Source organism: Vipera berus (genome assembly GCF_964194415.1).
Source record: "Vipera berus genome assembly, chromosome: 3".
In the NCBI taxonomy this organism is placed as follows: domain Eukaryota; kingdom Metazoa; phylum Chordata; class Lepidosauria; order Squamata; family Viperidae; genus Vipera; species Vipera berus.
The window spans coordinates 52,999,494-53,018,128 of record NC_138204.1 but is presented as its reverse complement, the minus strand read 5'-3'; the positions used below and the strand labels follow the sequence as shown (position 1 = coordinate 53,018,128).

At 39.5% G+C, this 18,635-nt stretch overlaps 1 protein-coding gene across 2 annotated transcripts in view; it reads right to left on the bottom strand.

Annotated features, from left to right (window-relative positions):
* Positions 1-18,635, bottom strand: part of ELAPOR1 (endosome-lysosome associated apoptosis and autophagy regulator 1) — a 78,807-nt gene that overhangs the window by 42,865 nt on the left and 17,307 nt on the right. For both annotated transcript variants that reach the window (XR_014025832.1, XM_081322888.1), the window contains exons 2-3: positions 4,847-4,967; positions 490-682 (exon numbers count right to left, since the gene is read on the bottom strand). Coding sequence is in view for 1 of the 2 variants with exons in the window: in XM_081322888.1 (XP_081179014.1) it covers positions 490-682; positions 4,847-4,967 (314 nt within the window). In the remaining variant the exon portion in view is untranslated. The remainder of the gene's footprint in view (positions 1-489; positions 683-4,846; positions 4,968-18,635) is intronic.

Here is an 18,635-nt window from a genome sequence, read left to right as displayed (position 1 = left end):
CAATTTTTCATATAAACAGCATAAAGATAAATCACTACTGAGAGCTAATTTAATATATATTGATTATCAGGCTAGAAACCAAGAGACCATGAGTTTCAGTCCCACCCTAGGCATGAAGGTAGCTGGGTGACTTTGAGCCAGTCATTGTCTGCCTTTGAACTGACAGGTGCTCACCTTGCTTCAATTTTAAGTTTCTTCCCCTATTACTTTCAAGTAAAGAAGGCATTAATGTTTGAACAAAAATCTAGAAATTTAATCTAAAGCAGAAGAATGGCAAAGAATCAAAGCACTTGTGCTAATGTACAAAGAAGAAAATGTTATTCTGAGTTCCCACACTTAGAGACAAATTAGCTGCAATGTTTCATAAGCATTCCTACTCAAAATGCTGTCAAGCTTTAGAATCTGCAGCCTTAAGGTCACTGGCTGGCATATAGAGGTTGACTTTCAAAACAGACATATCCCAGGATTAATAACAACACATTCACTCACTTGGTGCAGTTTCCCAAGGACTCCAAGAGGTGGTAATCAATTTCAAAATTGGTTGCTATGCTGGCAAATCCATGGGGCAACTCATCCCATTCATCGAACCTGACACCAGTCCCAAGAGAATACGTGCCCTCTGCACATGGCTTGCATGACTGTTCTTTCATATCCAAGAATTCACCTGCTTTGCAAGAAAATGCTGAAATACAGAAAATCACCAAAACAAAATCAGGGCAAAAGATGAATCTAGATCAACACAGGCAGCTTCAGTAAATCTGTTACAGCTGACTTTATAGAACAACAACACTTTATAACACCTTTCAATTGTGTTTAACATCTGACAAGGCTAATTTTTTTTAGATAAAATGAAAGGCAGACATGTTTGTTAGCTATATTTTATATTTTCATTGCATACAAAGCTTCATTAGATACATAGCACCAAAATATAATTGAAATAAAGATAACACACACAACACAAAGGATTAAAGAGACTAAGGGCTGTTCCACATGACCAACCAGCCCACCCAAAAGTTTGGATACCTGAAAATAATTTCCATTAAGTCAATGGGCCTTTATAAAAAGTGAATATCAAACTATACTGTAAGACCTTGTTTTACATAAAGACAAACTTACGGTATATGAATCAACTATAATGAATCTCATGTTCACACAGTTGAACCCTTCTTTTCCTCTGCTTCCCCTATTAGCAGTTTAAGCATCACACCAAGGAATGTTTTCTTTTAACTACAATTTGATATATAAGCCAAAAGGGCTAGATTCATACATAACTGTAACCAATAAACTATAGGTTATAACTCATACTATCTGAATTCAAACTTATTAGCCCATACCAAATGATACGGTGACAGAGCTTAGTAGAATGAAAAAAGTAGAAATTTTAATTTCTAATTTTTAACAACTTAATTACAGTGTGATCCTAGGATCTCTGGGACCCCAAAACCCCAGCCAGGGTCCACAAAAATCAAAATTATTTGTCAGCTTATGCTGAAAAAACAATACATATAGAAAACCCATCAAGAAATGGTAGTAGCAGTGAATACATTAATTAGAAATATTGGCATGATGTTTGCTTTTTTTAAGGGAAAAACTTGATAATTTATCTCATTGCTTATGTAGAAAATAAAAATATTGGCTATTGTTTTTCTATGCAAGGTTTAGGCCCAGGTGAACTAAATCAGGCCTCATGGAAAAAGTATTGAACCAAAGTTTGTGCTATGCTTAATTTTGCACTTTGCAATTGTACTTTATTTAATATGATTTTGCTAAGCTTGCTTGTTTCAAATATATTTAGAACATAAGGACTGGAACAGTAAGAAATAGGGAAATGAAAGTAGCTGATAGATGGGGGTTCCACTGTACATGAATAAGTGGGAAATTATGTTATGTTCAGCAGAGGGTCAGCAGAAAGTGTAAGATTGCTGACCATCTGTCTACAGTCTTAATATGAGAAAGGGTATAAAGAGTTGGGACTGGACTTGATTGATTTGCCATTGGCCTATAGCTGCAGGACCTGCTATGTCACTGGACCTCATTACAATGGGTTTTTAATGTGATGTTATTACGTTTGTTATGTTCCAAATTATTAGCAAAATAAACCTCTGAATCTTAAAGTAAGAATTATTGTTTTGTGTTGCTGTCTCTTGTCTTTTTCGTTGGGTTTTCCCACACTTATAAAAAAGAAGATTTCACAAGTTTGTGGTTTCCAATATTTTAGTTAGGTAGCAAGAAGTCAGCATTTGTTTTTGCATTTGGATCAGGTCTAAAAGAATAGCTGGGAAAAACTTTGGAGCTTATATCCACAGAAGTTAACTGAGCTGAAGCAAGTTGGCTTCTGTATAGTAATGAAAAGCCACCAAAAGGGCATAAAGTAGCTCTATTAGGAATTAAACATCTCTGCAAATAAGCGCCTTTCCAAACTGAGGTTTTGATGGCAAAGGATATACCATTATGGAAGGAAGCATGTTCAGATCTGGCTATTTCTTATTACTGGTTCACACTGGATGTACATTTTTAAATATTTAATTATAAAGATTTTAGCTCTGTAGGATTCCTGAGTAAACATAATAGACGCAACTCCTAGCAATTGATTTTCATATTTCAATGCACAATAGAATCTTGCCAATCAGACTGGTTGTATGAACGTCTAATCAAGATCTTAATGGCTGTCATCAAAAGCATGCACGTGGCTTGTTTTTGTCTCTGAAATAAATAAGGAGTTGGCCAAGGCTACATGTATGTGTGCCACTTTTAGTGTAATTAAGGGGGATAAAAACATTTTAAGAGCTTTTTAACATATTCTATAGAACCTGAATTTATACATTAAAATGGCCTTTTGTTCCAAGTATTACTTACGATATTCTTTTAAGAAGAAAAGAAGGTAAACCATGTCAATGAAAGTATGGGAAGAAGGTGAGGGATTTTTTTTATTGCCCACCAAGAGTTCCAGACATATTGGGTACACACGCACATACACACTCCACACAGGAATGGATTGGTGAAAACAAAACAAAAATTCTGCATCATGCCATAGCTCTTGCCTTTTGTAACAAAGGTTACAAATATTAAAACTTCCAAATGTTTATCTTTGTTGTTCAACACAAGTAAAAGGTATTTCTGTGATTATATCCATAATATTTCAGATGTCAAGGCCCTGTACATTCAAGTGTAAGTATATAATACAGGTGGTCCTTGACTTACAACCACAATTGAGCCCAAAATTTTGGTTGTTAAGTGAGACATTTGTTAAGTGAGTTTTGCCCCATTTTATGACCTTTCTTGCCACAGTTGTTAAATGAATTACTGTAGTTGATAAGTTAGTAAGCTGGTTGTTATGTGAATCTGGCTTCTCCGTCGACTTTGCTTGTCAGAAGGTCACAAAAGGTGATCATGAGAACTTGGGACATAGCAATGGTCATAAATATGAATCAATTGCCAAGCATCTGAATTTTGATCGCGTGATCATGGGGATGCTGCAGAGGTTGTGACTGTGAAAAATGATCGTGTCAATTTTTTCGGTGCCATTGTAACTTTGAACATTTACTAAATGAACTGTTGTAAGTCAAGGACTACCTGTAACTTATTGACATTATGAGAAAAACAAAAGAAAACAATATGGTGATGATTCCTTTGTCTACATGTTGATGGAAATTTGGCATCTTACTTCTTTTTATACCATTTTCCTATGAACATTAAAAAGAGAGCAATTGAATGATCTAAAAATGGGTAAAAAGGTCCATCTGATATTTTGTGTTATTTAAATATTTATGTCCTATCCTTCTTTATAAAATTCAGAGTTAACAATGCCACAGTAGGCAATTACTCATTAATATGCTAGAAACCCAGAAACCCTTTAGGCATGTGATTGACAGAATGATAGACTATAAAACATAATGATGCATGACAAGATTGAGGGAAGTAAAAGAATGGGAAGACAGGGAAAGATAAAATAGATGAAAAGGATCAAACAGATGATTGGAATATTCTTGGCAGATCTATGTTACTACAACATAGATAATTCAAAATGGAAACCAGTTGAAGCAGTTTGATGGAACCTTATGAAATAACTAGCTCTTAAAAGTGGGATGTAAATTTCCAAAGATACTTTTACTTCTAACTATTGATAGCAACACTGGAAATAACAATATGTATGGAATGTAATAGAAAGAACAAAAATAGCTATATACAAATACACTGGTTTCAATTTTTAGGTCCCATTTGCTATAATTGTGCTATAAGTAATTCTGTACTACTGGAATAAAAATGGTTAAAATTAAATCAAAATTATATTTCTAAGTAAAAGTTGTATTTTCTTGTGTGAGTGGATATATGTCTCTTCTAACATAATATTTGTCTTTATCAATTTTTAGAAGCACAGGTATAACAAGCTTACAACAATTCTTTAAAAATATTTGTGCTCCACTTGATTATGGACAAATTAATATCTAATGTGGTGGTCCTAATTACAGTTTATTTACAATTTAAAAAATTCTTTATTGATGTGCTGGCTTTGTATGCAACATAACATTTTAAATTTCTGAATGCTTTTATTCAGATACATCCCTGGTCAGAAGAAAAATATGACAGAGAGATATTCTAGGTCAGTTGCAAATTGAAATGTCTTCCTTTTGAATATTCAAATATTGGAATCGGGGAATCAGGTCTATATCCAAGCAAAGAAATTGTTAAATAAATCTACTGAAACGATAGTGTTGCCCCTGCTCTTAAACAAAGTACAGTATCTTGTGCCATAGAGTAGCCTTCGTCTCTGCTTCTGATAATGTTTGAAATGTCAAAAGAAAGAAATCAGTGGCAAACAAGATGGGTGGCAGCAATCATGGCTTACAGCATTCTGTGCCTTTGATGGGATCTGGCAGGCCAGTGCAGAGTCCTGGGGTGTGGGGCACAGCGACTCTCCATCTGGAGCCCAGGCTGTTACATGCTGTGTATTCATAATGGTATTCAGACTGGAAGAGGAAAAAAGAGAGAGACCAAATAACAGGCATTTAGTTCAGGTGACAGACATTTTTTTTCTTATTTCAGAAAATTGTTTCTCTGCAGGACATAAGAGAACTTTATTATTTTAACATCCACAAACTATCACAAGGGTAAAAAAAAAGAATCCAACTCTTAGAGAGTTCAAATCATATTTTTGATGTGAAAATAGCATACAAAACATATCATGGGCCAGCCTTCAAGTTTCAGTTCCTAGTGACTTATCATTTCATGATCTATTCTAAAACACTTATTTCTAAATCTACGGAGGTAACCATTTAGCCAAAGCAGGTAAAAGTGCAGTTTTGTAGCATCTTAAAGACTAAACTACAATCCCACTCAGAGAATGCATCAGGCATTTTTCTTGCAGGCTATAGCTAAAGACCTGGATTTGGGGGCTGTGGCGGGGAGGAGAGGACCACTATAGATAGTCAAGAGATATAGAAAACTAACTTGTGGTTGCCATAGTGGTTTCTGGATGTTGAAGACCAGACCTCTAGCTCTGTTACAGACAACTATCCTAATATGCTTACTAATCAACAACAGATTGTGCTACTGACCATACTCCAAGACTGTGCAGCAGTCCAGATTCCAAAGCTATCTCCATATCTACTCAGGTAGCAGTAGAACAGGACATAATACAATCAGCCCAACTTCAGACCTTTGCTCCAGTTCTAATCTTATATATGCCTATTGTCTGCTAGTAATGCTGGATTTTACAGTAAGCAGACTAGCCAATCCTTATGCCAAATCTATGAAGCCAAATCTGATATCAAAAGAGTAAGCATACTATTGTAAATGTTTGTCAATATCTCTGGGTAAAAAAATCCAAATAAATTCAAAAGTGAACTGCTACCAACCACGCAAGGGTCTCTCTGCGTTTGGGCATTACTGGCAAATTAAATAAACACGTTAATTGCATATTATCACCCAAACTGCTTTCTCATTCTCTCATACATTTTCAGAAAGTTATGTAGTTTCTGAGTCAAGATGATACAGGATAACTTTCTCACCTATGAAAGTCCAACTTGTAAAACAGAACACGAAAGATCTGAGACCAACATGTTTGTTTTAATATCATGCCTCTCTTTACTGCCATTTTTAATTTGCACTGGTCTCTTTAAGACCTAAATTCAAGGTTGACTCAGCCTTCCATCCTTCCGAGGTAGGTAAAATGAGGACCCAGATTGTTGGGGGCAATTAAGCTGACTTTGTAATAATGCCGCTTGGGGGTGTGTGTGAAAGCCCTAATAAGCAGGCATATACATAGAATGAAGGCTACTGCTAAGCTTGTAAGCCGCCCTGAGTCTTTGGAGAAGGGCGGGATATAAATGGAATTAAAATAATAAAAATAAATAAATAAAATAAATATTTCACCAAACAAAATTATGTTTACAGTGCAAGTTGTTCATGAAACAGTTCCCTGAGAACCCAGATGTGGAGTTTGTCTGAGAAAGAAAAATAAATATATTCCTTTAGCATTCTAAATGGATGAAGACTTTAAGTATATCTGTGTCTTACAGTACAGTATTCTAAACAACTGCAACTGAGCATAAAAGGCAATGCAAGTGCATAGCTGCACTATAAATGCAGAGTCCTGGTGGCACAGTGGTTAGAATGCCATATTGCAGGCTAAATCTGCCCACAGCCTGGAGTTTGTTCCTGACAGGATTCAAGGTTGACTCAGCCTTCTATCTTTCCGAGGTTGGTAAAATGAGGACCCAGAATGTTGGGGGGGGCAATATGCTGACTCTGAGAGCACTATAAAGCACTTATGGGGTGGTATATAAGTCTACTATTGCTATATAACAATCTCTTCTACTTCCTTGCCAACATAAATTGTTGACTGGGGGCACAGAAGAAGGACTAACAAATGAACCAAGTCCTTTTAAGTACTACATTTCTATGTTTTTACTGGCTAAATACATCTGTCACTGAATTTCTGCAACAGAGATTTTGCAGATTGTTCTGCATATGATTTTGATATTTCTTCTGACTATAATATGTAGGCATGTTATGCTAAGCTTGGCTAACCAAGCTACAAATAGCTTGAAAGCTTTATTTATTGCATCCTTGGGTGGAATCAGAGGAAATGTACAAATGGTTTTGATGGTGAGCACCTTTGGGGTTTAATTACTGTAACTGCAGGTTGGATGTAGTTAAGTTACATGGCAATTTTTAAATTCTATACTTTAAAGGTAAAGGTAAAGATTCCCCCGCACATGCGTGCTAGTCGTTTCCGACTCTAGGGGCCGGTGCTCATCTCCGTTTCAAAGCCGAAGAGCCAGCGCTTGTCTGAGGACGTCTCCGTGGTCATGTGGCCGGCATAACTAGATGCCAAATGCGCACGGAATGCTGTTACTGTTTTGTTCTGATAGACGAGGACTCAGAGTGGTTTTTGCAATGAACGAGTTTATTGAATACACAATTGTCAACTGGCAACTGTCAAGTGTTGCAACCTTTTATAGTGGAACTGTTTGAACTGTAACCAATTAGAAGCGTTTATTCTCCCGCTTCTTGCTATTCGCAGCCAATGATTGCAGCTGAATCTCCCGCTCAAACCTAGCTACGGTGCAGTCTGCAAATTCCCAAGTTGGCAACTATTTACATACACAACACCCCTTACCCCCCAGTTGTTGTTATTTATGAACAAAATCCTTCAAGTATTTAGGTGGCCTATGGATTCTAGAAGGGTATCTATTGGCCTGGCTGCTAGGGACACCCTTACCAGATTGTCTGCTTAGCTGATTGTCTCTGTTGGACCTGGGCTCTTGGTTAACTGGCTCTGATGCTTCCCTATTGCTGTTTTGTGGATTTGTTTGTGTTTGAAGATCATCTGATCCTGGCCTACTCCGCAGGGGTATTTCCCAATCGTACTGACTAGCTTGCTGTTGTTGGTTACCAGGGACTGAGTTGTTTTGCAATTCTGCAACCCCACTATCTGGCAGGTTGTTATCCCTGAACCAGGATGTACTGTTCCCCACAAATGTGCTTTGCTCCCCTTCTTCAGGTACGCACCCACTAGTTCACTTCCTCAACTGGTCTATGTGTCTCTTGCTGATCCTATTCCCTTCCCCCTCAATAGTATAAGACAGGGGACCTAAAATTTCAGTAACCACCCCTGGGATCCATTTGTCCCCTTGTGCATAGTTTCTAGCCCAGATTAAATCCCCCACTTTAAATGTTCTACTAGGCATGTCCAGTTCAGCACTTGGTGGAAGTCTGTCAGGGTGTAATCTGTCCAATTTGGTGGTTAGTCTTCTTCCCCACCTCATTTCAGCTGGACTTTTGCCCGTGGCAGTACATGGGGTCGTGTGTTGGGTCAGCAAGAACTCGGCCAGTCTTTGAGGCCAGTCACCTCGGATGATCCTTTTTAAAGCGTCTTTCGTGGTCCTCACATTACGTTCAGCCAAGCCGTTGGTAGATGGGTGGAAGGGTGCTGATGTCTTGTGCTTAATCGAGTTGGCCTTGAGGAAATCCTGGAATTCAACAGAGGTGAATTGTGGCCCGTTATCTGACACGATTACGTCTGGTAACCCGTGAGTGGCAAAGAGGCCCCTTAATACCTGTATTGTTCTACCCGAAGTCGTAGAGCTGACTGGTACTACCTCTAGCCATCTAGAGAAGCTGTCAACAACCACCAGAAAAGTTACCCCCTGGAATGGTCCAGCAAAATCAATATGAATCCTGGACCAAGGATTCCTAGCTAACTCCCATTTATGCGTACGAATGTGTTGTTGTTCTGGCCTAGAGCGTTGGCACAGGTGGCAATTGGCAACGCATTCCTCAATATTGTTGTCCAGACCTGGCCACCACAAGTGACTCCTAGCCAACGCCTTCATGCGTACAATTCCTGGGTGGCCTTCATGTAATTCTAATAGAATGGCTGGCCTGTGGATTTCAGGAATAACCACACGATTTCCCCACAGTAAACATCCCAAATGAACTGACAGTTCACCTTTCCTTCTGAAATATGGGATGTACTTGGCATCCGGATTTGCATTTGGCCACCCACTTAGAACCCAGGCCATTATTCTCTTTAAAGTTGGATCAGAGTTTGTTGCCACAGCTATATCTTTAGCTGTTAAAGGCCAGTCAGGGATGTCCTGTAGAGACATTATTTGTCCCACAGGGGCAGGGTCATCCTCAGTGATGTTCAAGGGCAGCCTGCTCAGGGCGTCAGCATGTCCCATGTCCTTGCCCGGTCTGTATTGGAGAGAAAATGAATATGCTGAGAGGAAAATGGACCACCTCAGCATTCGGGGTGACATGATTTGGGGAGTCTGTTTATCCGTGGTAAACAGTCCCAACAGGGGTTTGTGGTCAGTCAGTATGGTAAAGTTCCTACCGTAAAGGTAGTCATGGAACTTCTTTACTCCCGCCACAATTGCCAATGCTTCCCTGTCAATCTGCGCATAGTTCCTCTCGGCTTTGGTTAGTGTCCGGGAGTAATATGCGATTGGTCTTTGTATCCCTTGGTTGTCTAAATGGCTGATCACAGCCCCCACACCATAAGGTGAAGCATCACACGCTAGGTAAATAGGTTTATTTTCTATAAAGTGGGTTACAGTTGATTGGCTGGAAAGAATGTCTTTTAACGTTTGAAAACTAACTCTATGTTTATTCTGCCACTGCCAAGGGGCCTTCTTATCTAAGAGTCTGTGGAGGGGTTCTGCAATGGCAGCCTTGTGAGGTACAAACGTATGGTAGAAGTTTACCAAGCCAAGGAAAGCTTGTAGTTCAGCCTTGTTTCTTGGCTCAGGAGCCCATTTAATTGCCTTAATTTTGTCAGGGGTAGGATGGATTCCATTCTTGTCTATCCTGAATCCCAAAAAATCAGTGGACTTAACCCCAATGGAACATTTTTCCTTTTTTAATTTCAATCCAGCCCCCCTAAATCTGCCCAGTACCTGTTCCAGCCGCTCTACTAACATTTCCTCATCTTTTCCAGCTATCAGGACATCATCAAAGTAAGGGCATACACCAGGTATGCCCTTTAAGGTCCTCTCCATCACTTCTTGGAAGATGCCTGGAGCAGCTGCAATACCAAATTGCAGTCTGTGGACCCAGAACGCCCCCTTGTGGGTAACAATCGTCTGTGCTTCTGCAGCCTCTTCAGAAACAGTCAATTGTAAGTACGCATGCGCCAAGTCTAACTTGGCAAACATGGCGCCGTCCTGGATCGTCGCGAGGACCTGCTTCACCGTCGGGACCGGGTAAGCATGCTTTTTCATTCCAATGTTCAGGGTGGCCTTATAGTCAGCGCAGATTCTCACATCCCCATTAGGTTTGAGGGGTGTGACAATCGGCGTTTCCCATAGGCCACCCTCAACAGGTTCTAAGACTCCTTGGCCTACTAGCCTGTCGAGCTCGGCCTCGATTTTTTCCTTCAGGGCGAAAGGCACCCTTCGGGCCTTAAGCCTGATAGGTTTCACTGAAGGGTCTAGGTTAAATTTAATCGGGGGCCCCTTGTATTTACCGAGAGACCCATCGAATACGTCTGCAAATTCATTGCAGACTGATTCGAGGGTCTTATTTTTAATTACTGAATTTATTCCCCCGACCCAAATGCCCAGGGCCGGGAACCAGTTAAGGCCAATTAGACTAGTCCTATGCCCTTCGGTAACTATTAAATCTAAGACCCCCTTAAATCCCTTAAATTTTTCACTAAGGCTAACCTTCCCTTTTATTTTTATTGGGCTTTTTTGAAAGTCTGTTAACTGAATTTTTGTTGAACTAAGTGGAATTTTTCTTCCACTTAATTGTTCAATCCTTTCAAGGGTTTCACTGGAGATTATTGACACTGAAGCCCCTGAATCTATTTCCATTCTGCAAGGAACCCCTTGCAGATGGACTATGATTTTTAATTTTCCTTCTGGAAAATTGCTGTTTTTCCCTTTCCACCTGCGATTGACGCGCGCCACCTCCCCTAGATTTGGAATTTTAACCCGGGGTCTAGGGGTCTCTTTGCCACTAAAGTAAGGGGTTACCTTACCTTCGGGCCACACATCGACTTCGTGCAGGCGGTTGTCACGAGCGCGGCTCCTACAGATGGCCTGGATGTGGCCAGTCTTCCCACACGCCCTGCACTTTGCATTTCGGAATCGGCAAGATGCACGGGGATGGTTGCCTCCGCAGCTGCCGCACCGGTTTTGGCTGTCGTTGTCTCTCGGTCTGGTTGCGGTGTCCCTCCATGGTCGTTGTGCCCCGGTCGCTTGTCTTTGCGGAGTTGCGGGTTGTTGTCGGCGGTTAGGATCGGGCCCCTCACTTCTGGGCGGTCTTGGCGCCAATTTCCCGAATCGTCTTGAGACCTCGGCGATGTCGTCTTCCCACTGCTGGTCCACCTCCCCACAGTCCACATAGCCCTCTTGGTTGATCTCGGACGCCGCTGCCATGCTACTGCGGGGGGGGGTCGCGATACCCGGTAGACTCGTACGTTAAGAGTTCGTCTATCACCTCCTGCAGATCGCCGGTGGGTTTGGCGATTATTCTGTTTTGTAGCTGCTCATCGCGCAAGCCCAGTACGACTCGGTCCCGAATTCTTATTTCTAAGTTATCGTATTTACATCGTACTGCGGCTTCCCTGACGGCAGCGACAAATTTTTGAATGGATTCACCCGGTCTCTGGTTCCTTTTCTCAAAGATGCGGCGCCAAAAGAGCTCAGATCTCCTAGGTGTAAAGTGGACCTTTAGTTTGGCTAAAAGGTCGGCATAAGGCACGCTAGAGACTGGTTGCGGTTGACACAGTCCGACAGCGATTCTGTAGACCGGTGTGCCGCAAATCGTCAATAATGCTGCCGCCTTTTTCCTGTCATCAGTGATTCCGTTCACAAGCAGGAACCCTTCCACTTGACCAATGTACTCTTCCCAATCCTCGGGGAAGTTTGGGTCGAATTCCTTCAGGGACCCTATTTGCGCCATTCGGAGAATTTTTCTATTTCACCGCGGCCGCTGGTTGACTGTGACTCGTTTTCGAATTTGCCGCCTTTGCGCAACAATTCTCCGATTCTCTGGTCTTCTGTCTATCCCACCTTCGTCGCCAATTGTTTTGTTCTGATAGACGAGGACTCAGAGTGGTTTTTGCAATGAACGAGTTTATTGAATACACAATTGTCAACTGGCAACTGTCAAGTGTTGCAACCTTTTATAGTGGAACTGTTTGAACTGTAACCAATTAGAAGCGTTTATTCTCCCGCTTCTTGCTATTCGCAGCCAATGATTGCAGCTGAATCTCCCGCTCAAACCTAGCTACGGTGCAGTCTGCAAATTCCCAAGTTGGCAACTATTTACATACACAACAGTTACCTTCCCATCGGAGTGGTCCCTATTTTTCTACTTGCATTTTTACGTGCTTTTGAACTGCTAGGTTGGCAGAAACTGGGACGAGTAACAGGCGCTCACTCTGTTATGCGGCACTTGGGATTCGACCCGCCAAACTGCCGACCATCTGATCAACAAGCTCAGTGTCCTAACCCACTGAGCCACCGCGTCCCTTGTCTCCTTCTATACTTTAATGTAATCCTAACATTGGACTGAAACCTTTCACTATCCAGGAAGTTTTAATAATTACCTTGCTCAAATACGATAATGGTTATAAGGTCAAGTTGTCTAAGTTCTGATTCAACAGAAAGCAAACATAGCTCTGCCAATGAATGACTTCAGGAAAAACAATTGTCAACATCTGAATGCACGATTGCCTCCCCATGGAAAGCATGCTAAGACTGCATCTGTCACCTGTGCAGCCGCCCTTACTGCAGACTGAACCTAGTTCTGTTAAAAAAAATTCTATGGGCCACACATTGTAAGGCAGGAATAGCCAATCTATGTAATCTTAACTATAGTACATAGCATCCCTTAGTACTTGATCCATCTCCAACCTCCTTCGAGAGATCTTTGAGATGACTGGCCAGGATAAGATATTTTTCCCCAAGATGCCTGTCTGTTTCCAATAGTCCACGTAGTTCTTAGAAAATAAAAACCAAGCTTTTTATTTCTTGTTAAATAAAAGCACTAAAGAACTATATTGTTCAGAGAACACTTTCTTTCTAAGCTAGCAGAGTGGGGAGCTCAGGCCTCCCAATTTAAAGATTAATCTAGGTCTGTTTTGAACACACAAAGCAGCTTTAAGTGAAAGAGCAATAACAACAAAAGATAGTTTATAGTTTATAGTTTATTATATTTGTATACCGCCCTTCTCCCGAAGGACTCAGGGCAGTGAACAGGGGACATATAAAATACCAAGTACAAAAGTTAAAAGAGAATTAAATATAAGCCCGAGCTAAAACAATAAATAATAGTTTATTTATTAACAATAAATAAAAGATAACTCTAAGTAAATATTATTTTCCCCAGATGTGAATTTCATGAGGATTGATCAAGCCAGCACCTTTGCTCTCCAAATATATTTTCTAACTTGGTTTAATCTTATTTCTTGGATCTTGCTGTGTACATCCATATGGAAGAACAGCTGTTACATGGGCAAAGTGTTAATCACCTTGAAAACCAATACCTTCCCAATAGAGGCCAGGAAGGGATGTTTATGCAGGAGTTAAAGCTAACACTGAAGGCAAATACAGTCAGCAGGAAAATTGGTCATAGCTATATGACAAAACATAAAGAGGATTTAAAGCAATAGTTAAATATTCTATATCACCACCACCCTTGCTTTAAAAGGAAGAGAATGGTTTGGACCTTTAAAGTGCAGAAACCTAAGTATTTTGGAATCCTTTTATCAATATACAAATTTATAGATAGTATATTCAAGACTTATTTTATCTGCCCAAGACATGCTAGAGCTTTGTAAAAACAACAGTAACAGTGAAAAAGGATAACTTTTGTTCTTATAATTATTTTTTATCTCCCTTTTATTGTTGTTTATAAATAACTGAAGATGACAAACACACCCAATACTGCTTCTGCCTCCTATTTTTCCTACAGCAACCTTGTGAGGTTATAGCCTGTATTATATTGTATGGTGGTACAAACCTCACTAAATACCTGGTATAAGTTCTGTTCCCATTTGTCATTCACAGTTGCAACTTAATATGTGCACAAGGAACCTACCTGTACAGAGTCAGATGTAGAAAGACCTTATCTGTGCAATCATTAAACACACAACCACTGTACTTTTGGAATCTAAGAAATCTCAACCTGCAAGCTCTTAAGAAAATGAAAAGAGAATAAGAGATCAGAGCTTTTAAATATCCTAGTAAGGCAGTAAAACCAACTGAAGGTTGGGATAGAGGTCAATATTGTCCCAATAGGCAGAGCACAATGACCTTTCGTATATTTCTATAATCTCTCTTCCCCACTAGATCATCAGATAACACATTACACCGAATTACCAGAAGCAACCTACTTCTACAACAGAATTAGGAACCATTTGAGAACTGTAAATAATACTTAAGATTTTTTTATTAGGAATGCATGGGCCACAATAGTAAATTATGCAAAATAAGGTGAGCCAAACTTTTTTGCCTTGGCTTTTGAGTGGAATTTTAAAGTGTTGCGGTTTAACACTTTAAAGGTTAACACTAAAGTTTAGTTTAGTACTAACAAATGGAATTTTTTAAAAAAATATTTAAATTAAACCAGGGGTCTCAAACTGCCGGCCCACTGGCTGGATGCATCACACAGAAGCTGCGTCCACCCCAGCTCCAGCAATGGGAAAAAAGTTGTGATACGTTGCGACACGTCACGTGACACAGTGAGTTTGACACCCCTGAGTTAAACCTATTGCTTTAGAATAGGTTTGAGTGTTTTGTCTCAAAATGAAAAGAACACACACCACCATTTTCAGTAACTATGGGAGCTTTGAGAGCTAAAAAATGGGATTTGGTTATTTTTTATTTTTTTTATTTTAATTCCATTTATATCCCGCCCTTCTCCGAAGACTCAGGGCGGCTTACAAGCTTAGCAGTAGCCTTCATTGTATGTATATGCCTGCTTATTAGGGCTTTCACACACACACCAAGTGGCATTATTACAAAGTCAGCTTAATTGCCCCCAACAATCTGGGTCCTCATTTTACCTACCTCGGAAGGATGGAAGGGTGAGTCAACCTTGAGCCTGGTGGGATGCAAACCTGCACTAATTGCAGGCAGCTGGTGTTACGTAAGGAGGCATTAGCCCACTGCTCCACCAAGGCTCTAGGTCCTCAATTGACCACATGTAGACTACAGGGGCAGTTTTTCAGTGGGGGCCTAATTAATTTACTTGTTCAATTTATTACCCTCTCAATCACCAAGGTAACTCTAGGCAATTTACAGGGTTTTTTTTTAAAAAAAAAGTTTAAAACATGCAGTAAGAAAATATCACTCACCTCCTTGGGAAACCAATATTGTAATACAAAACAACATACACCATGCATAGTCACAAAATGCCCTGTCTCAGGTTTGAAAAAAACCCAGTTCTAATGGCTTTTTTGAAGGACAACAGGATTGAAGCTCTGCAGAATTCAGTTCAGGGATACTAGTCCATAGGTCAGACAGGGTAGAGAAGGAAAGTTGCTGAGGTCCTAAAATATGACATTTCTTTACTGTTGGGGCCTGGAACACACCAACTAAACAGGGGTGCTGCTGTTGGTCTGGAGTAACCCAATAATCTCCATTTTAACAGTAACTACTCATAGAGTTAATAATGGTAGTCTTAGTTTCTTAGAGAAATCAAATGTGGCATTTTGGATTGAAAGAATACTTATACATTTTAATATTAACTAAATATACTAAGGAATTTGCTTAAAAATGGTAGTTTTGTGTAGGGACAAAGTGTACAAATAATCTATCTTTAATGGGGAACTAACTAGATGACATTATAAAACAATTTTAATAAGGTTTATGACATTAAGATTGAAAACTTATCCATTGATAGGGAAAACAACTGGAATTTATAGTCCACTATGCATGGTTATGGAAGATCCTATAGAATAGAGCTGTGCTGCAGGTAGCTTTTTAAAAAAGAATCATTAACAAGAAATTGTGTTGAGCATCCCAGAACTGATTATGGAAATTTCTCAGTTTTTGCAAACCCAAAAGTTTTGAAACATTAAGAAAAGATTGATGCAGAAAGGGGAGAAGAGAATATTAGTTGCTGAAAATCACTGCTATGTAAGCTATTCTAAGCATAATTAAGAAAGTTGGACTACTTTACAATTTATGAAATGGCAGGCTAGTTTCCCTAAAGAGTAATGAAAATCTAGTTTTTGAGGATTATAAAAAAAAGGCAGCATCCCCTGCAAAACTCAGCCTTCCATCCTTCTGAGGTAGGTAAAATGAGGACCCATATTGTTTGGGGCAATAAGCTGACTTTGTAAAAAATGCTGCTTGGGGGGGCGAAAGCCCTAATAAGCAGGCATATACAAAGAATGAAGGCTATTGCTAAGCACATTGATTTGTGCTTCTTAGATTGTAAGCCGCCCTGAGTCTTCGGAGAAGGGCGGGATATAAATGGGATTAAAATAAAATAAAATAAAAATAAAATAAAATAAAAAACAAACAAACAAAGAAAAAAATCAAGCCTACTTAGACTTCCAGAAAGATAGGTGGTCAGTTCTAACAGCAATAGCAATTGCACTTAGACTTACATACCACTCCATACTGCTTTTTTACAGCATGCCCTAGTTCTATTCAGATTGAATTACTAAAATGTATTTAAAATAGAACTGCCTTTGAAAACAACTGTGCTGTCAAAGTTACCATGGGTGCTGAATAACTGGGTCATCCTTCCTTTACCATTATAATATTACACCAGTCCTTTATCAGATATACTAACTGCCAGGGCATTTCTCAGAATACCGGTTTTGATCATTTGGGTCCCAGTTATTTTGAAGCATCAAAAAGATCTCAACAAGATCTTAAGGAGACTCCTTAGCCCACCACAAACATCAGAGGGCTGGCAAGCCCTGAAGCAGAAATCCTCAGCTGTTTTGGAGAAGTAGGAATTTTGAATCTATCGTGGGTATCTTTGTTCACACACTCACTCACATGGGCACAGAATGTCAAAAAAGCACTCATTTTGTAAAGCAACTCCGAGGCAGACGTGAACCTGCCAGTTCTTCCAGATGTTAAATACTTTTTGGGCTCCAAATGGATTCAATTACCTAGCACTATATTGGGAAAAAAGTAATACTGTATTATATTTTTGATATGTATTCTTTTTGTACTTGTAAGCAGCCTTCAAAAGTCTAGGATCATGAAAAATATTTCTGTATTTAGACAGAAAACGTTTGCCTTCTACGAACACTTATTCCATAGTATCGTCTGTTTTAAAGTGTCATGGAACTCTATTTTTTAATAAAAAGAACTGTCAAGTAAGGAGGGGAAATGTAATATTTTCTATTTCGTATTTTGATTCTGCTTTTGGTTAATATGTCAGTCTTATTTCTTATTTTTAAAAGAGAATGACTGCAATTAATTCTTGGTTAATTTTAATGACACTTTTCTTCACATGTCATTTTATCAGCATCACATTTCACTGGATGTTTTCATATTTTGTTTCAGCGCTTTGTCAACTCTTCCAATGCTTTTTTTTAAAACATAAAAAACCCAAAAAAAAACCCAGGTTTTTCAAAAATGTTTCAGTTTTATTCCTTATCTGACATTCATTTCCTTTCATGAAAAAATATTGCAACCTTAAAAATGTCATTATTATAGTGTTCACTTTCTTAGGAAGCAATAGATTCCAATTATTGTTCTCTTGTGAGGTTTATAAAGTTGGGAAAGATGGAAGGAAAAATGAGGGAACAATTGGAGGATCAAAAGGGTCAAGCTATGGACAGATCATTTGAAGAAGATCCATTTATAGGATTGCACAGAGTCTACACTATCTTATGACACCTAAGCATCAAATCAATATTTGTACACTGTTTTTAAGTTTTCTGTGTGGGGAGGTCAGGCTATAGACCCAGGGCTAGGGTGGCCAACCTGGCTAAACTTTTGCAGTGCCATGTGATAGTGATAATGACCACTGAAAACTGACAGTGCATTTTCCCACTTTGAGACTGGCAAACCACACAAACACAAACTGTAAGATAAATTTCAAAATAGGCAATTAACAATTACACTCTATGTATTCTCAGTTCCACCCCACCCACCCCCGCCCAATTTGTATAATTCACAGCCATAGCTACCCCTGTTTAAAGCTACCCACAAAAGAGAGAGACACCGACATTACTTTCTTATATGGCCGGCTTCTTCTTCACATCATGAAGTGGCAGAGACTCAATAGCCCAACCCCCTATTTAGAGTTATACAAAGTACAGGTGGTCCTCGACTAACAACAGTTCACTTTGAGATCATTGAAAGTCACAACTGCATTGAAAAAAATGACTTATGACCCTTTTTTCACACTTACGACTATTGCAGCATTCCCCATGGACATGTGCTCAAAATGCAGATGTTTGGCAACTGACTCACACTTATTACAGTTCCTGTGTTCCAGGGTCATGTGTCACCTTTTGCAACCTTCTTATAAGCTAAGTCAATGGGGAAACCAGATTACTTAACAACTGTGTTATTAATTTAATGACTGCAGTGATTCACTTATCAACTGTTGCAAGAAAGATCATAAAATGGGGCAAATTCACTTAACAAATGTTCCCTTAAGCAACAGAAATGTTGGGCTCAATTATGGACATAAGACGA